The 16,490-nt window shown below is 52.5% G+C and overlaps 1 protein-coding gene across 2 annotated transcripts; it reads left to right on the top strand.

Annotated features, from left to right (window-relative positions):
* The first annotated feature begins 1,589 nt into the window (after positions 1-1,589).
* On the top strand, positions 1,590-5,691 carry LOC125522275 (protein CLAVATA3 INSENSITIVE RECEPTOR KINASE 2). 2 transcript variants are annotated; one of them, XM_048687351.2, is made up of 11 exons: positions 1,590-1,719; positions 1,811-1,943; positions 2,025-2,096; positions 2,200-2,343; positions 2,455-2,526; positions 2,622-2,681; positions 2,787-2,893; positions 3,172-3,303; positions 3,402-3,767; positions 4,601-4,992; positions 5,095-5,691. In XM_048687351.2, the coding sequence occupies exons 1-11, from the start codon at positions 1,605-1,607 to the stop codon at positions 5,458-5,460; spliced, it is 1,959 nt and encodes a 652-aa protein (XP_048543308.1). In that variant the 5' UTR covers positions 1,590-1,604; the 3' UTR covers positions 5,461-5,691. The 2 variants fall into 2 exon arrangements, with proteins under 2 accessions (XP_048543308.1, XP_048543307.1); XM_048687350.2 differs by having other exon boundaries at positions 3,399-3,767.
* The last annotated feature ends 10,799 nt before the right edge of the window (positions 5,692-16,490 follow it).

Genomic DNA, 16,490 nt, shown 5'->3' with positions numbered 1-16,490 from the left:
TCGAACGACCAAGATGATGAAGGGGTTTTAGGTGGGTTTTGGACCACTTTGGAGAGGTGTTGGGCTGCAACACACACGAGGCCTTTACGGTTCTTGGGTTAACCGTTGGAGTATCAAACGAAGTCCAAATGGCACGAAACTTGACAGGCGATCTACCGGTAGTGAACCAAGGCCGCTTGGCAAGTCTCGGTCCAATCCAAGAACGTTTAACACTCGCACACGAAAAGAGGCAAAAGGGGACACCGGAGGACGTAGGAGTGCCGGAATGCAAAACGGACAACGGGGAAAATACTCGGATGCCTGAGACGAACACGTATGCAAATGCGATGCACATGATGACATGATATGAGATGCATGACATGGACAAAATGCAAAACGAAGACAAAACCCAACCATGAGGGAATATCATAACTTAGTGCCGAAAATGGCAAGAGTTGGAATACAAATATGGCAAGTTACATACGGGGCGTTACATGGTCATTGATGTAGTTTGCCAATTGTGGATCTGATCTCTTTGATGTCTTTTCTTCGCCTACGCATAGCTTTGATCTTATATGACTTTGCTATTTGGTGGCGTGTTTTTGTGTGTGTGTTGGTGTTGCCTGTGTGCATCCTAGATATGCAGAGGCTGGGTGTTTTCATTGTGTTTGTATCCTCTTGATGCTTCATTTTGAGCCAATAAAATCCACCCTTTGTCGAAAAAAAACCTTGTTGAAGGCTTTCTCTACTTGCTCTTGTGTTGGTCTTCATTCGTTGGTCTTGGCAATCAGGAAGAGAATTCTTGTCCACAGCACCTCCGGTCGAACATGGAAGCGTGTATCCCTTCTCGAAGGCGTCATTGCGCAAGTAGTCGACTGACCCGTGGGTGTTAGTTTCAAATCGTGTAGTGGTCGGTCATTGTTGATATTGTATTGTACTCTGCTTAATAATTAATAAGAGTGGTTACGTATGGCGGTAATGCAATGGCAGGGCAGTTAACTTTTTTTTTGAAAGAACAAATGTTTCTGAGATGATATGATAAACACAAGCTAGTGAATTGTGTGAATGCACTTACATGACATGTGTTGACAAAATGAAATGCCCCATCCGTGTGCCAGCGTGCCCTCTCTTTCCCTTCAAGCGATGGCACGATGATCACCACCAGTCCACCACCCTAGCAAGCACTCATGACTAGCTGACTACCTCATCTCACACAACACCACCACCACGCCCAACAAGGAAAAAGAACAAAACAAAGGCTCGTTTCCAGCCCCCAACACCCCGGACCAGAAAGGAAAACGCACGGCACACAAACTCCGAAACAGAGCAATCGGCCAGCCGGCCCCACCCGTCAGTTTCCACGGCACGAATGATCATTTTCGTTCCATCGATATTCGAACGAAAGATGCCACGGCAATCGCATGCATGCAGCCTTTTCTTTCCCTTTCTCTCCCGCTCTCGCTCGCACCGTCGCACGACACGAGACGAGAAAAAGCGAGCAGCGACGCAAAGCAAAGCAAAGCGAAGCCACCCCCATCATCTCTGCTCCGCTCCGCTCCCTCCCACGCTTTTCTCACTCCCCTCCTCGGGCGCCCCTCGCCTCCATCATCCCCCCCACCGCTCCAATGGCGTCGTCTGTCTCTGACCCTCCACTCCTCCCCGTCGTCGTCGTCCTCCTCCTACTCCTCCTCTCCGCCGCCCCATTCCTCGCATTCTCCTCGGAGCCTCTCAACGCCGAAGGTATTCGTCTTTCCGCGCACTTGCTGCCGCTGTTTATGGCCGTCGTGGTGGATTAGTTTAATCACCTGCGGGAGTGCGGGCTCACGTGCAGTGATGGCGCTGGTGGCCATCAAGCAGGGGCTGGTGGACTCGCGCGGCGTGCTGAGCAACTGGGACGAGGACTCCGTCGACCCCTGCAGCTGGGCCATGATCACCTGCTCCCCCCGCAACCTCGTCATTGGCCTGTAAGCTCCGTCGCTCCCTCCCTCCCGTATCATCTTCCTTCTCACAGCTCCGTTAATCGGTCTCGGCCGGCCGCGTTTCAGGGGAGCGCCCAGCCAGGGCTTGTCGGGGACGCTGTCCTGGCGGATCGCCAACCTCACTAATCTCGAGCAAGTGTGAGTAATCATCCAGTCCAGATAACCTCTGTTACTTTCTTGCTTGTTTGTGCGCGCTTCAGAGTTCAGACACACTGATGGGTCGATTGTGAGTAATTTCCAGGCTGCTGCAGAACAACAACATCACGGGGCGGCTGCCGCCGGAGCTGGGCGCGCTGCCGAGGCTGCAGACGCTGGACCTCTCCAACAACCGCTTCTCCGGCCGCGCGCCCGACACGCTGGGCCGCCTGTCCAAGCTCCGGTACCTGTGAGTGAGCCACCCCTCAGTACTGTTACCACTACGTACTACCCAGTAGCCAATACATGGACGATTGTTCAATAGTTAAGTTAGATGTTTATATGTTGTTTTTCGCTGTAGGAGGCTAAACAACAACAGCTTGTCGGGGCCGTTCCCCGCGTCGCTGGCCAGCATCCCACAGCTCTCCTTCCTGTAAGCTCTACTAGCAAATCATCCCCACCATTTTGTCCCTTTAATCGGCTGAATTTAACCCGTGATCCAATGCCCGTTGCTGCTCGTGTCCCCAGGGACTTGTCCTACAACAACCTCTCCGGCCCTGTTCCGCTCTTCCCCACAAGAAGCTTCAAGTGTGCACTCGTCCTCTTGTCCAATTTTTTGATTTTAAAGAGCACACATCGAACCCAATGCCGCACTTCTCTAACCAAATGAACTTGTACTTGTGTCTTGTGCAGCATCGTGGGCAATCCGATGATCTGCGGCAGCCATGGGGAATGCGCCGCCGCGCTGGCGCCGGCCACCGGGCCCTTCCCGCTGGAATCCACGTCCACCCCGAGCAGCAGTGAGCACACCCTAACCTCTATCCATTGCTACCCCTGCCTGTCTAGTCGTGGCTGCTTTTGCTTTGCTTTGCTTTCTGGGAGTGCGTGGTGGAGAGCGAGAGTTCTGTCTTCCGTTCATTTCCGCCCCACTCTCCCTTTGCCCTGTAGCGCGCGATTGCGACTGCGACTGCGATTGGGAGCAGACGTCTCTCCTCCACTCCTCCCGTACTGTGGGGACAACAGCTGAGCTGAGCTAGGGATCATCAACGTTTAATTTTGTTTGGGCATTCTTGTGCAGGGAGCAGGTCAAAGGCTGGCGCGGTGGGAGTGGGGGTAGGGACAGGCCTGGGCGCCTCCTCCCTGCTGCTTTTCGCCGTGTCCTGCCTCCTTTGGAGCCGCCGGCGCCGGCACCGCTGCCCCTCCCTCCTCGGTAAGCGCCGCCGTCGATCATCCTCCTCCTCTGCCACGCCTCTGCACGTAGCACGTCGATTGAACATCGTGTCAATGGTTCACTATTGGATGCAGCAGAGCAAGGTGGTAGGGATTTGGAGGGCGGCATGGTGGCGGCGCGGCTAGGGAACGTGCGGCAGTTCGGGCTGCGGGAGTTGCACGCGGCCACGGACGGGTTCAGCGCGAAGAACATCCTGGGCAGGGGCGGGTTCGGGGACGTGTACCGGGGCCGGCTCGCGGACGGCACGGCGGTGGCCGTGAAGCGGCTCAAGGACCCCAGCGGCGCGTCCGGGGAGGCGCAGTTCCGCACGGAGGTGGAGATGATCAGCCTCGCCGTGCACCGCCACCTGCTCCGCCTCCTCGGCTTCTGCGCCGCCGCCTCCGGCGAGCGCCTCCTCGTCTACCCCTTCATGCCCAACGGCTCCGTCGCCGCCCGCCTCCGAGGTACGTATCATACGTCACATGCACCGATGCATTACATACACGTTAACGTTGGCGCCGGCCGTGACCGAGAGTGAGAGTGAGACCGACGGGGCGGTCCGCGGGCAGGGGACCATGCATGCATGGGATGGGAGGCCGTAGTCTGCCCAGCCACGCCCTGCGCATGGCAGTCAGTGCCTCAGGCGTGGTCGCGCCCACCGCGCCCTGTACTTGTCGCTGCGGCCTACGCAGAGCACCGCTCAGGCGAGACAGGCCACCGCGCTCACGTTTTGTCCGCATCCTGACCGCCTGCCGCGGCGCCCGGCACGCCCCTGCACCATGACTACTGCAGCGGTGCGGTGCTCCAGTCACTACAGTTACTTCACTGCCCAGTGGCCACTTACGGCGGGGCACGGGCGGCAGGGCGCGACCACGAACACCGCCCGGTCGGTTCACAGGCGATATGCCATGCCATGAACCGCGGCCGTGTCCCACTCCATGGCCAAGAATACGTACGTGGTCCCAGCCGGAGGCGTAGACGTAGTACCAGGGCGCAGGCGCAGCCCAGGATTACGTTTTGTTTCATGCTTCCTTTCGGCCTGCTTGCTGCAGCCGCGACAGGGAGGGCAGGGCAAGGCAGGGCAGACGGCAGAGCACGCAGACACACACACCGCTAGTACTACGAGCTCGTGTCTGGTCGCTGCTGCAGCCTGCATTAATTACATGCTACGCTACTGTATCTGGCACGTAGACTGGTACCTTGGGAACGTATGTACAGTACGTTCCCACTTGTATGTATGTATGTATGTATGCATGTATGTATGTATGATGTTTGGGGTTTGCCGTGTGTGTTGCAGGGAAGCCGGCGCTGGGGTGGCAGACGCGGAAGCGGATCGCGGTGGGGGCGGCGCGGGGGTTGCTGTACCTGCACGAGCAGTGCGACCCCAAGATCATCCACCGGGACGTCAAGGCCGCCAACGTGCTGCTGGACGAGCACCACGAGGCCGTCGTCGGCGACTTCGGCCTCGCCAAGCTGCTCGACCACGGCGACTCGCACGTCACCACCGCCGTGCGCGGCACCGTCGGCCACATCGCCCCCGAGTACCTCTCCACGGGCCAGTCCTCCGACAAGACGGACGTCTTCGGCTTCGGCGTCCTGCTGCTGGAGCTCGTCACCGGCCAGCGCGCGCTCGAGGTCGGCAAGGGCTCCGGCCTCAGCCTCTCCCACAAGGGCGTCATGCTTGACTGGGTACGCGCCATGTCCATGCTTCTCTACTCTGTCTCCATTGAAGCCGAACACCAAAGCATTTTGTATCTGATAGCATATATGTTTGGTCTGTTCATTTGAAAGGTGAGGAAGGTGCACCAGGAGAAGATGCTGGAGTTGCTGGTCGACCAAGAGCTGGGCCCTCACTACGACAGGATCGAGGTGGCCGAGATGGTGCAGGTCGCCCTGCTCTGCACCCAGTTCCAGCCGTCTCACCGGCCGAGGATGGCCGAGGTGGTGCGGATGCTCGAAGGCGACGGCCTCGCCGACAAATGGGAGGCCACCAACCGGCCGCCGCACGACGGCCTTGGCCACGACGGCCACCGCAGCGACCCCGACGGGTGGGGCTCCTTCAACGACTACCATGACAACGGCGGCAGCAGCCTCGGCAGCGACGAGGCGCGGTCCATCGACATGGCGGAGGAGATGGAGCTGTCTGGACCGAGGTAGCTGTCTGGGGGGATGGGGATTGGTTGTTGCTAGCTAGTAGTAGTTTCATAGTGAGTAGTATAAGATGTTCAGTTTTAGACAACGAGTGAACGAGATGTGTAGCTTCTGATCAAGCCTTTATTTCCCTTAGAAAAATGTAAAGAAAATTTGTTGGCTTCTCTTTTATGGGAAGAATCCATTTCCGCACACAAGCATCAAGAACCGAGAATTTCATACACTACTTCAAGATGATCTTGTTGACCATCAGTGGCATCTCCATGGTACCTCATGGTTGCGCTTTTATCTTGCTCTTTACTTTATTTGAACCCTTTCGTGTGTTTCAATTTGAATAATTCGGTTTGTAAACTCTAAAATTGTGATATTCGTGAATTATGTGAACCTAGGTTTGGATTTAATATGTATTCAAATATGTAGTTGAAATATAGTATGCAAACTAAAACTAGAAAGATTTGAATTTTTTTAGAACGTTATGTTTAGGGATTAGCTAAAAACCACACTTTTCAAGAGGAGCAAATATACTCCTGTAAGAGCATCCCTCTGATGGGGAACGAAGCATGAAAATAGAAAATTTTCCTACGAACACCCAAGATTTATCTAGAAGAAGCATATCAACGAGAGGGGAGAGTGTGTCAACATACCCTCATAGATCGTTAAGCGAAAGCGTAAATCACGCAGTTGATGTAGTCGTACTCGTCACAATCCAAACCGATGAAGTACAAACGGACGACGCATCTGCGTTCAGCACACGTACGGCTCGATGACGTCTCCTCCTTGATCCAGCAAGCGAGGGAGGAGAAGTAGATGGGATCTCCTGCAACACGACAGCGTGACGGTGATGGTGGTGGTGTGATTCCTGCAGGGCGACGCCAAATGCTACCAAAACAACGAAGACGGAGGAGTTATGAAGTAACGGGAGAGGGGGGGGGGAGGCTTGTCGGTGTCAAAACCGGCAGATCCCGGGTAGGGGGTCCCGAACTATGCGTCTAGGATCGATGGTAACAGGAGACAGGGGGATGTGTTTACTCAGGTTCGGGCCCTCTCTATGGAGGTAATACCCTACTTCCTGCTTGATTGATCTTGATGAATATGGGTATTACAAGAGTTGATCTACCACGAGATCGTAATGGCTAAACCCTAGAAGTCTAGCCTATGAATATGGTAATGAGTATATGTGTTGTCCTTTCCGGACTATCCCCTTCGGTTTATATAGACACCGAGGGGATCTAGGGTTTACATGGAGTTGGTTACATAAAAAGGAACCTTCGGTCGCCAAGCTTGCCTTCCACGCCAAGCAGAGTCCAATCCGGACACGAGTATGGTCTTCGATCTTCACAGCCCATCAGTCCGGCCCATAGATAACAGGCCGGACGTCCGAGGACCCCTTAGTCCAGGACTCCCTCAGTAGCCCCTGAACCTGGCTTCAATGACTAGGAGTCCGGCGCACAGGTTTGTCTTCGGCATTGCAAGGCGGGTTCCCCCCTTCTGAACTCCAGAACAGTCTTCAGACGAAGTAAGTATATCCGAACCTGTGCATATAATGGCAGAGAATATAATAGAGAATATAATAGCTCACGAGCCCAACTTGTTGATAACTGTTCATGACATCATATCATGCCCGCCCGGTTGCTATTTCCAACCGTCAGCTAGCGAGCCGCCCCACGTCTCGGGGTGCGGTTTTACTGGCACATCTCGTCAGGGCAGAGATCGTGTCCCTGTATTTACGTGATTTTCATTAATGCGGGCGTGGGTAACCCAACAGTCCCTCGGGTACAACTCCTTGGTGATAGGTAAGTTTAGAGACCCTGGGAGAGACGCCCAATATCCGGGGCCTTTTTATAGAGAGCCTGCCTCTTCTTCTTCCTTGCGCTTTGCTCCTTCCTCAACTCTAGCCACCCCAAGTTCCAACCCTCAGGTTCCAATCACCACCAGCCTTAGTCATGCCTGGATCCAACCGTCAGGGCCGGTGGGTGGCCTCTTCTGTCACAGAGGAGGACATTGCGGAGCTTCGTGTAACGAGGTACCTGACCTCGGAAATCTTTCATCGGCTTCCGGCGCAAGGGCAAGTCATACCAACCCCCAGGTCTGGCGAGAGGGTTGTATTTGTGTCTCACTTCCTTCACGGGCTAGGGTTTGCGCTTAACCCCTTCGCCCGGGGGCTCATGTTTTACTATGGGCTAGATTTTCATGATTTGACCCCGGACTCTATTCTCCTCATCTCGACATTTATCGTCATGTGTGAGGCCTTACTCCGGACTCGTCCGCACTTCGGTTTGTGGCTCAAGAGCTTTGATGTGAGGCTGCAAGTGGCAGGGGAGGAGCAGGCAGAGTGCGACAGTGTCATAATAGGCAAACTGGCCGGCGCGGTTTGGCCCGAAGGATCTTTCGCCAAATCTTCAGACCTATGGCACCAGGGGTGGTTTTATGTCAACGAGCCGTGGAGCTCCAAGTGGGCGGCTACACCCGCGTTTCGACCCGGCCCTCCAGTTCAGCTTGCTTCATGGGTCAATAGGGGATTGGACTGGGGATCCGTCAATGAAGTGCAGACTCTGCAAAGTCGCATCCAAAATCTTATTGAGAAGGGCATTGATCTTGTGAACATCGTTCAAATAATGCTAGTCTGCCGGATCCTGCCATGTCAGCGGCGACCTCTTCGTATGTGGGAGTTTAATCCAGAAGGGCGGCGGACCCTACAACACTTCTTCGGCGCTACGCACGAAGGAATGTGGAAATTATATTTCAGGGAACGAGAGCAATGGCCGGACACCATCGAAGACGTTGGCCTTGACTGCAATCATCCGGACACTTCGGTAAGTATTCCGTATCCAAGCACCTTCCATTCAGGTATCTCTTAACAATATAGTGAACAATCCGTCCTTGTACAGGACTGGATAAAGAAAGCGGTGCTGATCTGGTGTCCGGCGCCTCTTCCCGAAGGCCCTGCGACCGACCTGCCGACGAGGATGCTGGTTCCGACACCGCGCCAGGTGGCCGCGTTCGAGGAAACCGAAACCCTTTTACCCAAGGGCAAAAGTGCAGAGGGAGCCTTCCAAGGCAAGAAGAGGGCCGCCTCCGAAGGTCAGGAGGGGAGGCCTTCCAAGAAGGGAAAACGCCGTCATCGAGCGGCTTGGGCCGGGCGAACGATGACGAGGACGAACCTCATGGCAAAATGTAAGCGTGGTTGGGGCACCTCATTCTTTTCCTATTAGTAAAGTAATCATCCGATATATGTTTAGCCACGCAGGTTAACGCCTAGTGCTTCTCAATCGTTCTCCTCCTCGGGAGATCTTCTTCCGGAGATGATGGAGAGTGATACGCCTTCGCCAGCCCCATCGCCTGATAGGGGGGATGATACCGAGGTATCGTCCCGAAGGACTCCTCCCGAACACCAAGTGGTACAAGAAACGGAGAAGGCATTACCTGAAGGCGACGCCTCTGTCACTCGAGGTTTCGGGATCAAGACTGGAGTCCCGGAACCGTCCGGTTTACAGCCGGAGACGATTCTGGAGGTAAGTAGATGGGATCCTTCACGGGAAGGCCGTACTTCAGCAGCGGTTTCCGAAGACCCAAGGGTGCCGGAGTCGCTGACGGACTTGCTACGACGAGCATCCCTTTCAGAAGAGCACCGTACTTTGATGGCTATGGTGGTTAAAAGGATTCTATCCGCGAAGGGTGGATTGGACGAGGCTTTTACGAGCCTTCTGAGAGGTTTTGAGGTTTGTGATGTAGTTTTGTCAATTGAAGTTTATTGACAGAATGCACCTGTTGTATATGCAGTAGCCCCTGAGACTCGGATTGTCTTCCGAAGGAAGCGATCGGAGGATCAAAGAGATATGCTCAGGTATTAACCTTGGTTTAATTTGAAATACAGGCTGCTGCCCCTCCTGTGGCTGCCCAGAGTACGGAAGTGGCCGAACTACAACAAAAGCTAGATATTGTGGAGGATGACATTGCATTGATCAACAGGCGTCTTGATGACTCGCAAGGTACGTATTTCGAGCATTCTTTACACCAGTGTGCTTAATGCGGGAAAGTGCTGTATATTAAATGTGCATACCATGCAGATGGTGCTGCCACCATGGAGGCTCTTCAGACGGAGCTAGTCTGGGCCAAGGAGAGGGTCCGGCTTAGTGATGCTGCTGCTAAAGAGGCATCGGTTGAACTGAAGGGCGAACAAGCTGCGCGATGCCAGGGCGAGGAGAAGGTAGCCATGATGACACTCTCTTTGGAGAATGCTGCTGGCCGCTGCGAATTTCTTGAAAATGAGAATAAACCCTTAGCGGCCGAACTGGACAAGGCCCGACAGGAGGCGAAAGAAGCACGATCAGAGTCCAGAGCACTTCATGAGGAAGTTCGGCAGGCGAAAGAGATAGTGGCTGGAAAGCCTTTTCTGTTGTAGACGAAGTTCGGCAACCCAGACTATGCTCAGTGAACCAAGTGTGGAGTTCTCCGGACGAGTATTTGGACTTGCCGAAGAGTTCTTCCGATGCAACGTGGTATTACCAAGCGCGAGCTGGATATGCAACGGAGAAACTTTTTTGGTCACAGTTCGGTGCCTCGAAGCCCCGCTGCTGCTTAAATTGAGCAGATGTCCCAATGGGCCGAACTTCATAGGGTATCTAGCACTGCCATGAAGGATGTTATAATCCGGTTGTGGCCAACCGAGCCTGCGCCGAGTAGTTATTTCGGTTTGGTGCAGAAGCTTGTCGACGTGGTGCCGCGAATAGATGCTGCGAAGCGATCGGCGTGCATTGAAGGTGCATGGATGGCCCTTGCCCGAGTCAAGACATTTTGGGGGAAAGATGAAGGCCGTCGACGTCGCTACGAAGGGTCCGCCCGGGGGCAGGAACTGTTCGGAACCGGAGAGTTACTTTGAAGACGTCCTGGAGGCTTCCCGCTTGATAGAGGGTCAATACTCGAAGAACATAATGTTCGAGTGAGGTGTATGATGATTGTAAAAGACAACTTTATAGTTAATCTATTTGTGTTTTGTTCGAAAGCTTGAATTCCTCCTGTGCGGTTGTTTAATATAATCTGAAAGTTTTCCAGTCGTCGGCTTCAACCCCCTCGTAGGAAGTACGGGGGTGTTCGGAAAAGCATTTAATCACTCTTTATCCAACGTCTTGGTCCATGAAGGAGGTGATAATGTGACGAACTAGGCAATAGGACTATAAGGCGTTAACGCTTTCACTTAACCATAGGAGTTTTATGGTGGGGCTACGACATAGCCCCTGGTGTGTATGTGGCGTGTGGTGCCTTGCATATCTGATCTAAAAAAGATCCTTCGTGTTACACGGAGAATCCCTAAGGATTCCAACAAGTCGTCAAGTGGTTGACCAGCTCTCGCCGCATCATGACAGTCAGTTTTCGACTTTCTCTACTGAGGTGCGCATCCGGTCTAGGCCAGGGCACAATTGCAGTAGTTCTCGCTTTACTACCCTAGCCGATAGGGCAGAACGTAGGGTAGCAAACACAGGAGCCGGGCAACCCAACTATTGACCCAAGACAATGATTCGGAGCTGATGCATATAAGGCCAAACTTGCAACGCCGAAGTATGCTATAGAGCTATTCAGACTTTTACTGGCAGCTCATTCATTCCCATGCCGAGCCCCTGGCAGGGTATGCCGAGGTGTATCTGCAGAGCACCCGTTAAGGCCGTACTTAAAAGAGTCAGGAAGATCAGTTCGGATGAGACTTACTGAGAACGGAGCGATGTGCCAATGATAAATTTATATATAATAATAATAAAAAAAGAAAGGACCGCGAACCTGGCTATTTGATATGCACGGGGTTGGGATCAGAGGAAAGAGGGCATAGTACAGGCTCGGAATAAAGAGTGCGGTCCACAAAAAGTTATTTTTGGACCTCCTGTCGCACGTCTGCGTCGCCCGTCCTCGGGAAGGGGAATCCTTAACGGAAGTAGCCCCTTAGGTGAGCGTACGGATCCGGACTCCGATAGAGTCCGTTGTAGATGCTATCCGGCTGGTCACCTGTTATTTAGGGGTGATACATAAAAAATAAAGTAAGCAGATAGAAAATGTTACGGGAATGCCTGCAGGGTGTCCGTATTATGCTTCCACCGATGCCCATGGTATCTTGAGTGCGTAGTGATGTGCGCGTGGTGCAAACTTTGCCAGTACAGTGCGTGGGTGGCGGAAAATGGACTACTATTCGCGTTCTCGGAGTAGTCGAACATCGGAGGGAAACTGTTTCTGGCCCCTGGTGTTCTGCTGGCGAGCCGATCCGTTGTCTTTATAGCCCGATGGCCTCCTCTCCTTGTGATCAGCGTTAAGCTTGCCTGCCTGCTTGAAGACCCAATAGTTTCGGTTGGTATGATTAGCTGGCATATCAGGTTGACCGTGAATCTGAAAAGGTCGGTCCAATATCCTGTCGAGGGTGGATGGTCCATCCTGGTTTGCCTTTAGTGGCTTTTTCCCTTGACCGGGCTTCGGATTGTGAAATCCGGCGTTCACCGCTGTGTCGTGTATATTACTGCGACTGTTGTGTTCGGTTCGTCATGGCTTGCCGTTGCCATCTTGGATTTTGGAGGTGGCCGGGCTGCTGGCGTCGTTGTTTTTACGAGCCAGCCAGTTGTCTTCTCCCATGCAGAAGCGTGTCATTAGAGCGGTAAGGGCTGCCATGGATTTGGGTCCTTCCTGGCTGAGGTGATGCGCTAGCCATTCGTCCCGGACGCTGTGTCTGAAGGCCGCAAGGGCTTCTGCGTCCGGACAGTCGACGATTTGGTTCTTCTTGACTAAGAACCTGGTCTAGAGCTCCCTGGCTGACTCGCCGGGCTCCTGGACAATGTGACTTAAGTCATCGGCGTATAATGGCCAGACATATGTTCCCTGGAAATTGCCTCGAAAGGCGTCTTCCAAATCTTCCCAGTTGCCAATGAATTTTTCTGGCAAACTGTTTAGCCAGTACCGAGCTGGCCCTTTAACCTTGAGAGGTAGGTATTTAATGGCGTGGAGGTCGTCTCCACGGGCCATGTGAATATGAAGGAGGTAATCCTCAATCCATACCGTGGGATCTGTTGTTCCATCGTATGATTCGATGTTGATGGGTTTAAACCCATCTGGGAATTCGTGCTCCATTACTTCATTAGTGAAGCAGAGAGGGTGTGCGGCTCCTCTATGTTGGGCCACACTATGAAGCACCTCCGGTGGGCTCCGTTTACGGTGTACGGCCCGGGCACGGTTGGCTTTATAGCGTCCGAATAGGCGACCATCATCGTCGGTTGGGATATATCTTTGTGATCTGTACGTCGATCGTGTACGTCCTCCTCTACCCTCAGTGTATTGGTTGATTTCGCGGGTATTCCTCCAAGATGTTTTGTTTTGACGTCCGGATGGGTTGGTATGGTTCTCTGCTTGGGCTGCTACTTTGACTGGACCGAACTGTGGTTGGCCTGCCGCCTTATTCGATGGTGGTATGGGCTCCATCGCCCTGCCATCGTATTGAGGGAGCCACCTATTCTTTGGGTGGTTTTTGACTGGGCTGCTAAGGCCGTGTTCTTCGGCGGCCAATACCTCGGTCCATCTATCATTGAGCAAATCTTGGCTTGCTTGAAGCTGCAACTGCTTTTTTCTTAGGCTCCTTGCAGTGGCTATAAGCTAGCATTTAAAGCGCTCCTGCTCAAGAGGTTCCTTGGGCATGATAAAGTCTTCGTCGCCGAGGATCTCCTCTTCCTCGGAGGGTGGGAGATAATTGTTGTCCTCCGAGTCCCCATATGTGGTCTGTTCATCAGAGCTATCCTGCCCGCCTCCCTGTTCATCCTGCTCGGATTGTACCTCATCAGGGTCTTTGTTGGCGGTGTTTTCTCTTGGGCGATGTGGCCTAGGGTGCCGGTTTTCGGGCTGTGTACCAGGCGGTTTATTCTCGACCAGATTCTCCTTATCATCGTCGAGAGCGCCATAAGGTGCATCTTTCATACACATGTCATACCAGGAAGTGGTCTTCCCGTGTCGAACGGGTAATAAGCTCTGGCCTTGCCCCTCATCGTCATCCAAACCGTCGATGTCTTTGGGGCAGGGGTCGGGCGTGTTGGTTAGGTCTTCAACAGTGGCGATGAGCTGGGTGGCGGGTGGGAAAAAAAATTCTCCATCGTCCGCTGAAAGTTCGAACCGAACATAGTTCGGCGACGGGTCGTTTGCCAGGGATAGGTTTTTTAGCGAGTTTAGTATGTCACCCATGGGCGCGTGTTGGAAAACATTTGCGGCCTGAACTTGAAGATCGATAACCGATCGAGTTCGGTATATGCGGGCTCGCAGGGTTCGGAGTTCGACGTCAGAGGCGAGTCCGGGGTTTCGCTGATGCAGATATCGTAGGAAGTGGAATCTGCGTGCGGCTCCAACGCCACGGAATCAATAGCCCTCGTGATGGGGTTGAGCTTCCCGTCTTCGGGGTGACTTGATCTGCTCCGGATTTAAGGCCAGAGCTGTTACAGGAGCTATCTCCTGGATGTGGCCCAATGACAGGTTTAGGCCATGTTCATCGAGGCGATGGGGAGCGGTTGCCACGGTCTCGTATCCGTTGAAGATCAAATCTCCACGGACGTCCGCAACGTAATTCAGGCTTCCGAATCTGACCTGATGGCCAGGGGCGTAGCTGTCGATCTGCTCTAGATGGCCAAGCGAGTTGGCCCGCAGTACGAAGCCGCCGAATACGAAGATCTGTCCGGGGAGGAAGGTTCTTCCTTGGACAGCGCCATTATTGACAATCGAAGGGGCCATCGAGCCTTTTGCCGACGGCACAGTGGAACTCTCAATGAAAGAACCAATGTCAGTGTCAAAACCGGCGGATCTCGGGTAGGGGGTCCCGAATTGTGCGTCTAGGATCGATGGTAACAGGAGACAGGGGACACGATGTTTACCCAGGTTCGGGCCCTCTCTATGGAGGTAATACCCTACTTCCTGCTTGATTGATCTTGATGAATATGGGTATTACAAGAGTTGATCTACCACGAGATCGTAATGGCTAAACCCTAGAAGTCTAGCCTATGAATATGGTAATGAGTATATGTGTTGTCCTTTCCGGACTATCCCCTTCGGTTTATATAGACACCGAGGGGATCTAGGGTTTACATGGAGTCGGTTACATAAAAGGAATCTTCGGTCGCCAAGCTTGCCTTCCACGCCAAGCAGAGTCCAATCCGGACACGAGTATGGTCTTCGATCTTCACAACCCATCAGTCCGGCCCATAGATAACAAGCCGGACGTCCGAGGACCCCTTAGTCCAGGACTCCCTCACCCCTCCCCTCTATATATAGGTGGAGGGCATGGTGGCCAGCCCTCCAAGCCCTAGGGGCGCACCAAAGGGGAGGAGTTGGACTCCTAGTCCAATTCCCTCGTTTTCCATACACAGGTGGACTTTCCACCTCTCCCAAGCCACATGGGCCTTGAGGGACTTGTGCGGTTGGTCCAATAAGGCCAGGGCACCTCCCCTCAGCCCATGCTAGCCCTTGGGACGTGGTGGAACCCTTGGTGTACTTCCGGACTCCTCCGGAAGTTTCTGGAAACTTCCCAATACAATACCGAAAAAACTAAAACTTTTTTTGGGACCCTGAAAGCAACTTTCCATATATAAATCTTTACCTCCACACCATTCTGAAGCTCCTCGTGACATCTGTGATCCCATCCGAGACTCCGAACAACATTCAGTCACTAACATGCATATCCCAATATTACTCTAGCGTTACCGAACGTTAAGCATACGGGCCGTACGGGTTCGAGAATCATGTAGACATGACCGAGACACCTCTCCGGTCAATAATCAATAGTGGAACCTAGATGCCCATATTGGTTCCTACATATTCCACGAAGATCTTTTATTGATTGAACCATGATGTCAAGGGTTCAGTTAATCCCGTATGCAATTCCCTTTATCCGGTGATATGTTACTTGCCCGAGGTTCGATCGTCGGTATCTCCGTACCTAGTTCAATCTCGTTACCGACAAGTCTTTTTACGCATTCCATAATACAAGATCTCGTGACTAACTCATTAGCCACATTTCTTGCAAGCTATTTATGATGTTTTATTACCGAGAGGGCCCAGAGATATCTCTCCGTCACACAGAGTGACAAATCCCAGTCTCGATCCATGCCAACCCAACAGAGACCTTCAGAGATACCTGTAGAGCATCTTTATGATCACCCAGTTACGAAGTGACGTTTAGTAGCACAGAAAGTATTCCTCCGGTATCCGGGAGTTACATGATCTCATGGTCTTAGGAATAGATACTTGACATGAAGAAAGCTATAGCAATAAACTCAAGTGATACGATCGAATGCTAAGCTTACGGCTGGGTCTTGTCCATCACATCATTTTCCCAATAATGTGATCCCGTTATCAAATGACAACTCATGTCTATGGTTAGGCAACCTTAACCATTTTTTATCAACAAGCTAGTCTAGTAGAGGCTCACTAGGGACATAGTATTTGTTTATGTATTCACACTTGTATTTAAGTTTCTTCTAGCAAGAATAATAAATCTTTATCATGAACAAGGAAATATGACAACGGCCAATTTATTATTGCCTCTAGGGCATATTTCCAACAGTCTCCCACTTACACTAGAGTCAATAATCTAGTTTACATTGTTATGAATCTAACACCCATGGATGCTTGGTGTTGATCATGTTTTGCCCGTGGAAGAGGTTTAGTCAATGGGTCTGCCACATTCAGATCCGTTTGTACTTTGCAAAGTTCTATGTCTCCATCCTTAGCATAATTACGAATAGAGTTGATGCGGTGCTGGATGTGCTTGGTTCTCTTGTGAAACCTGGGCTCCTTGGCAATGGCAATAGCTCCAGTGTTGTCACAAAAGATAGTCATTGGATCCGATGTACTAGGTATTACACTTAGATCACATATGGACTCCTTCATCCAGACTCCTTCTTGCGGTGGTTCCGAAGCAGCTATATACTCCGCTTCACATGTAGAACCCGCCACAACGCCCTGCTTAGAACTGCACCAACGGACTGCTCCACCATTCAATATAAATATGTATCCAGTTTGAGACTCAGAGT

This window comes from Triticum urartu, chromosome 7A (assembly GCF_056163025.1).
Source record: "Triticum urartu cultivar PI428250 chromosome 7A, HENAU_Tu73, whole genome shotgun sequence".
NCBI classification, from domain to species: Eukaryota; Viridiplantae; Streptophyta; class Magnoliopsida; order Poales; family Poaceae; genus Triticum; species Triticum urartu.
This window is presented reverse-complemented; position numbering and strand designations above follow the sequence as displayed.

Coding starts and splice junctions, on each gene's coding strand:
- LOC125522275 (XM_048687350.2), top strand. CDS start 1,605: ATGGCGTCGTCTGTCTCTGACCCTCCACTCCTCCCCGTCGTCGTCGTC. Junction 1,944..2,024: donor CGCAACCTCGTCATTGGCCT/GTAAGCTCCGTC, acceptor GCCGCGTTTCAG/GGGAGCGCCCAGCCAGGGCT. Junction 3,768..4,600: donor CGTCGCCGCCCGCCTCCGAG/GTACGTATCATA, acceptor TGTGTGTTGCAG/GGAAGCCGGCGCTGGGGTGG.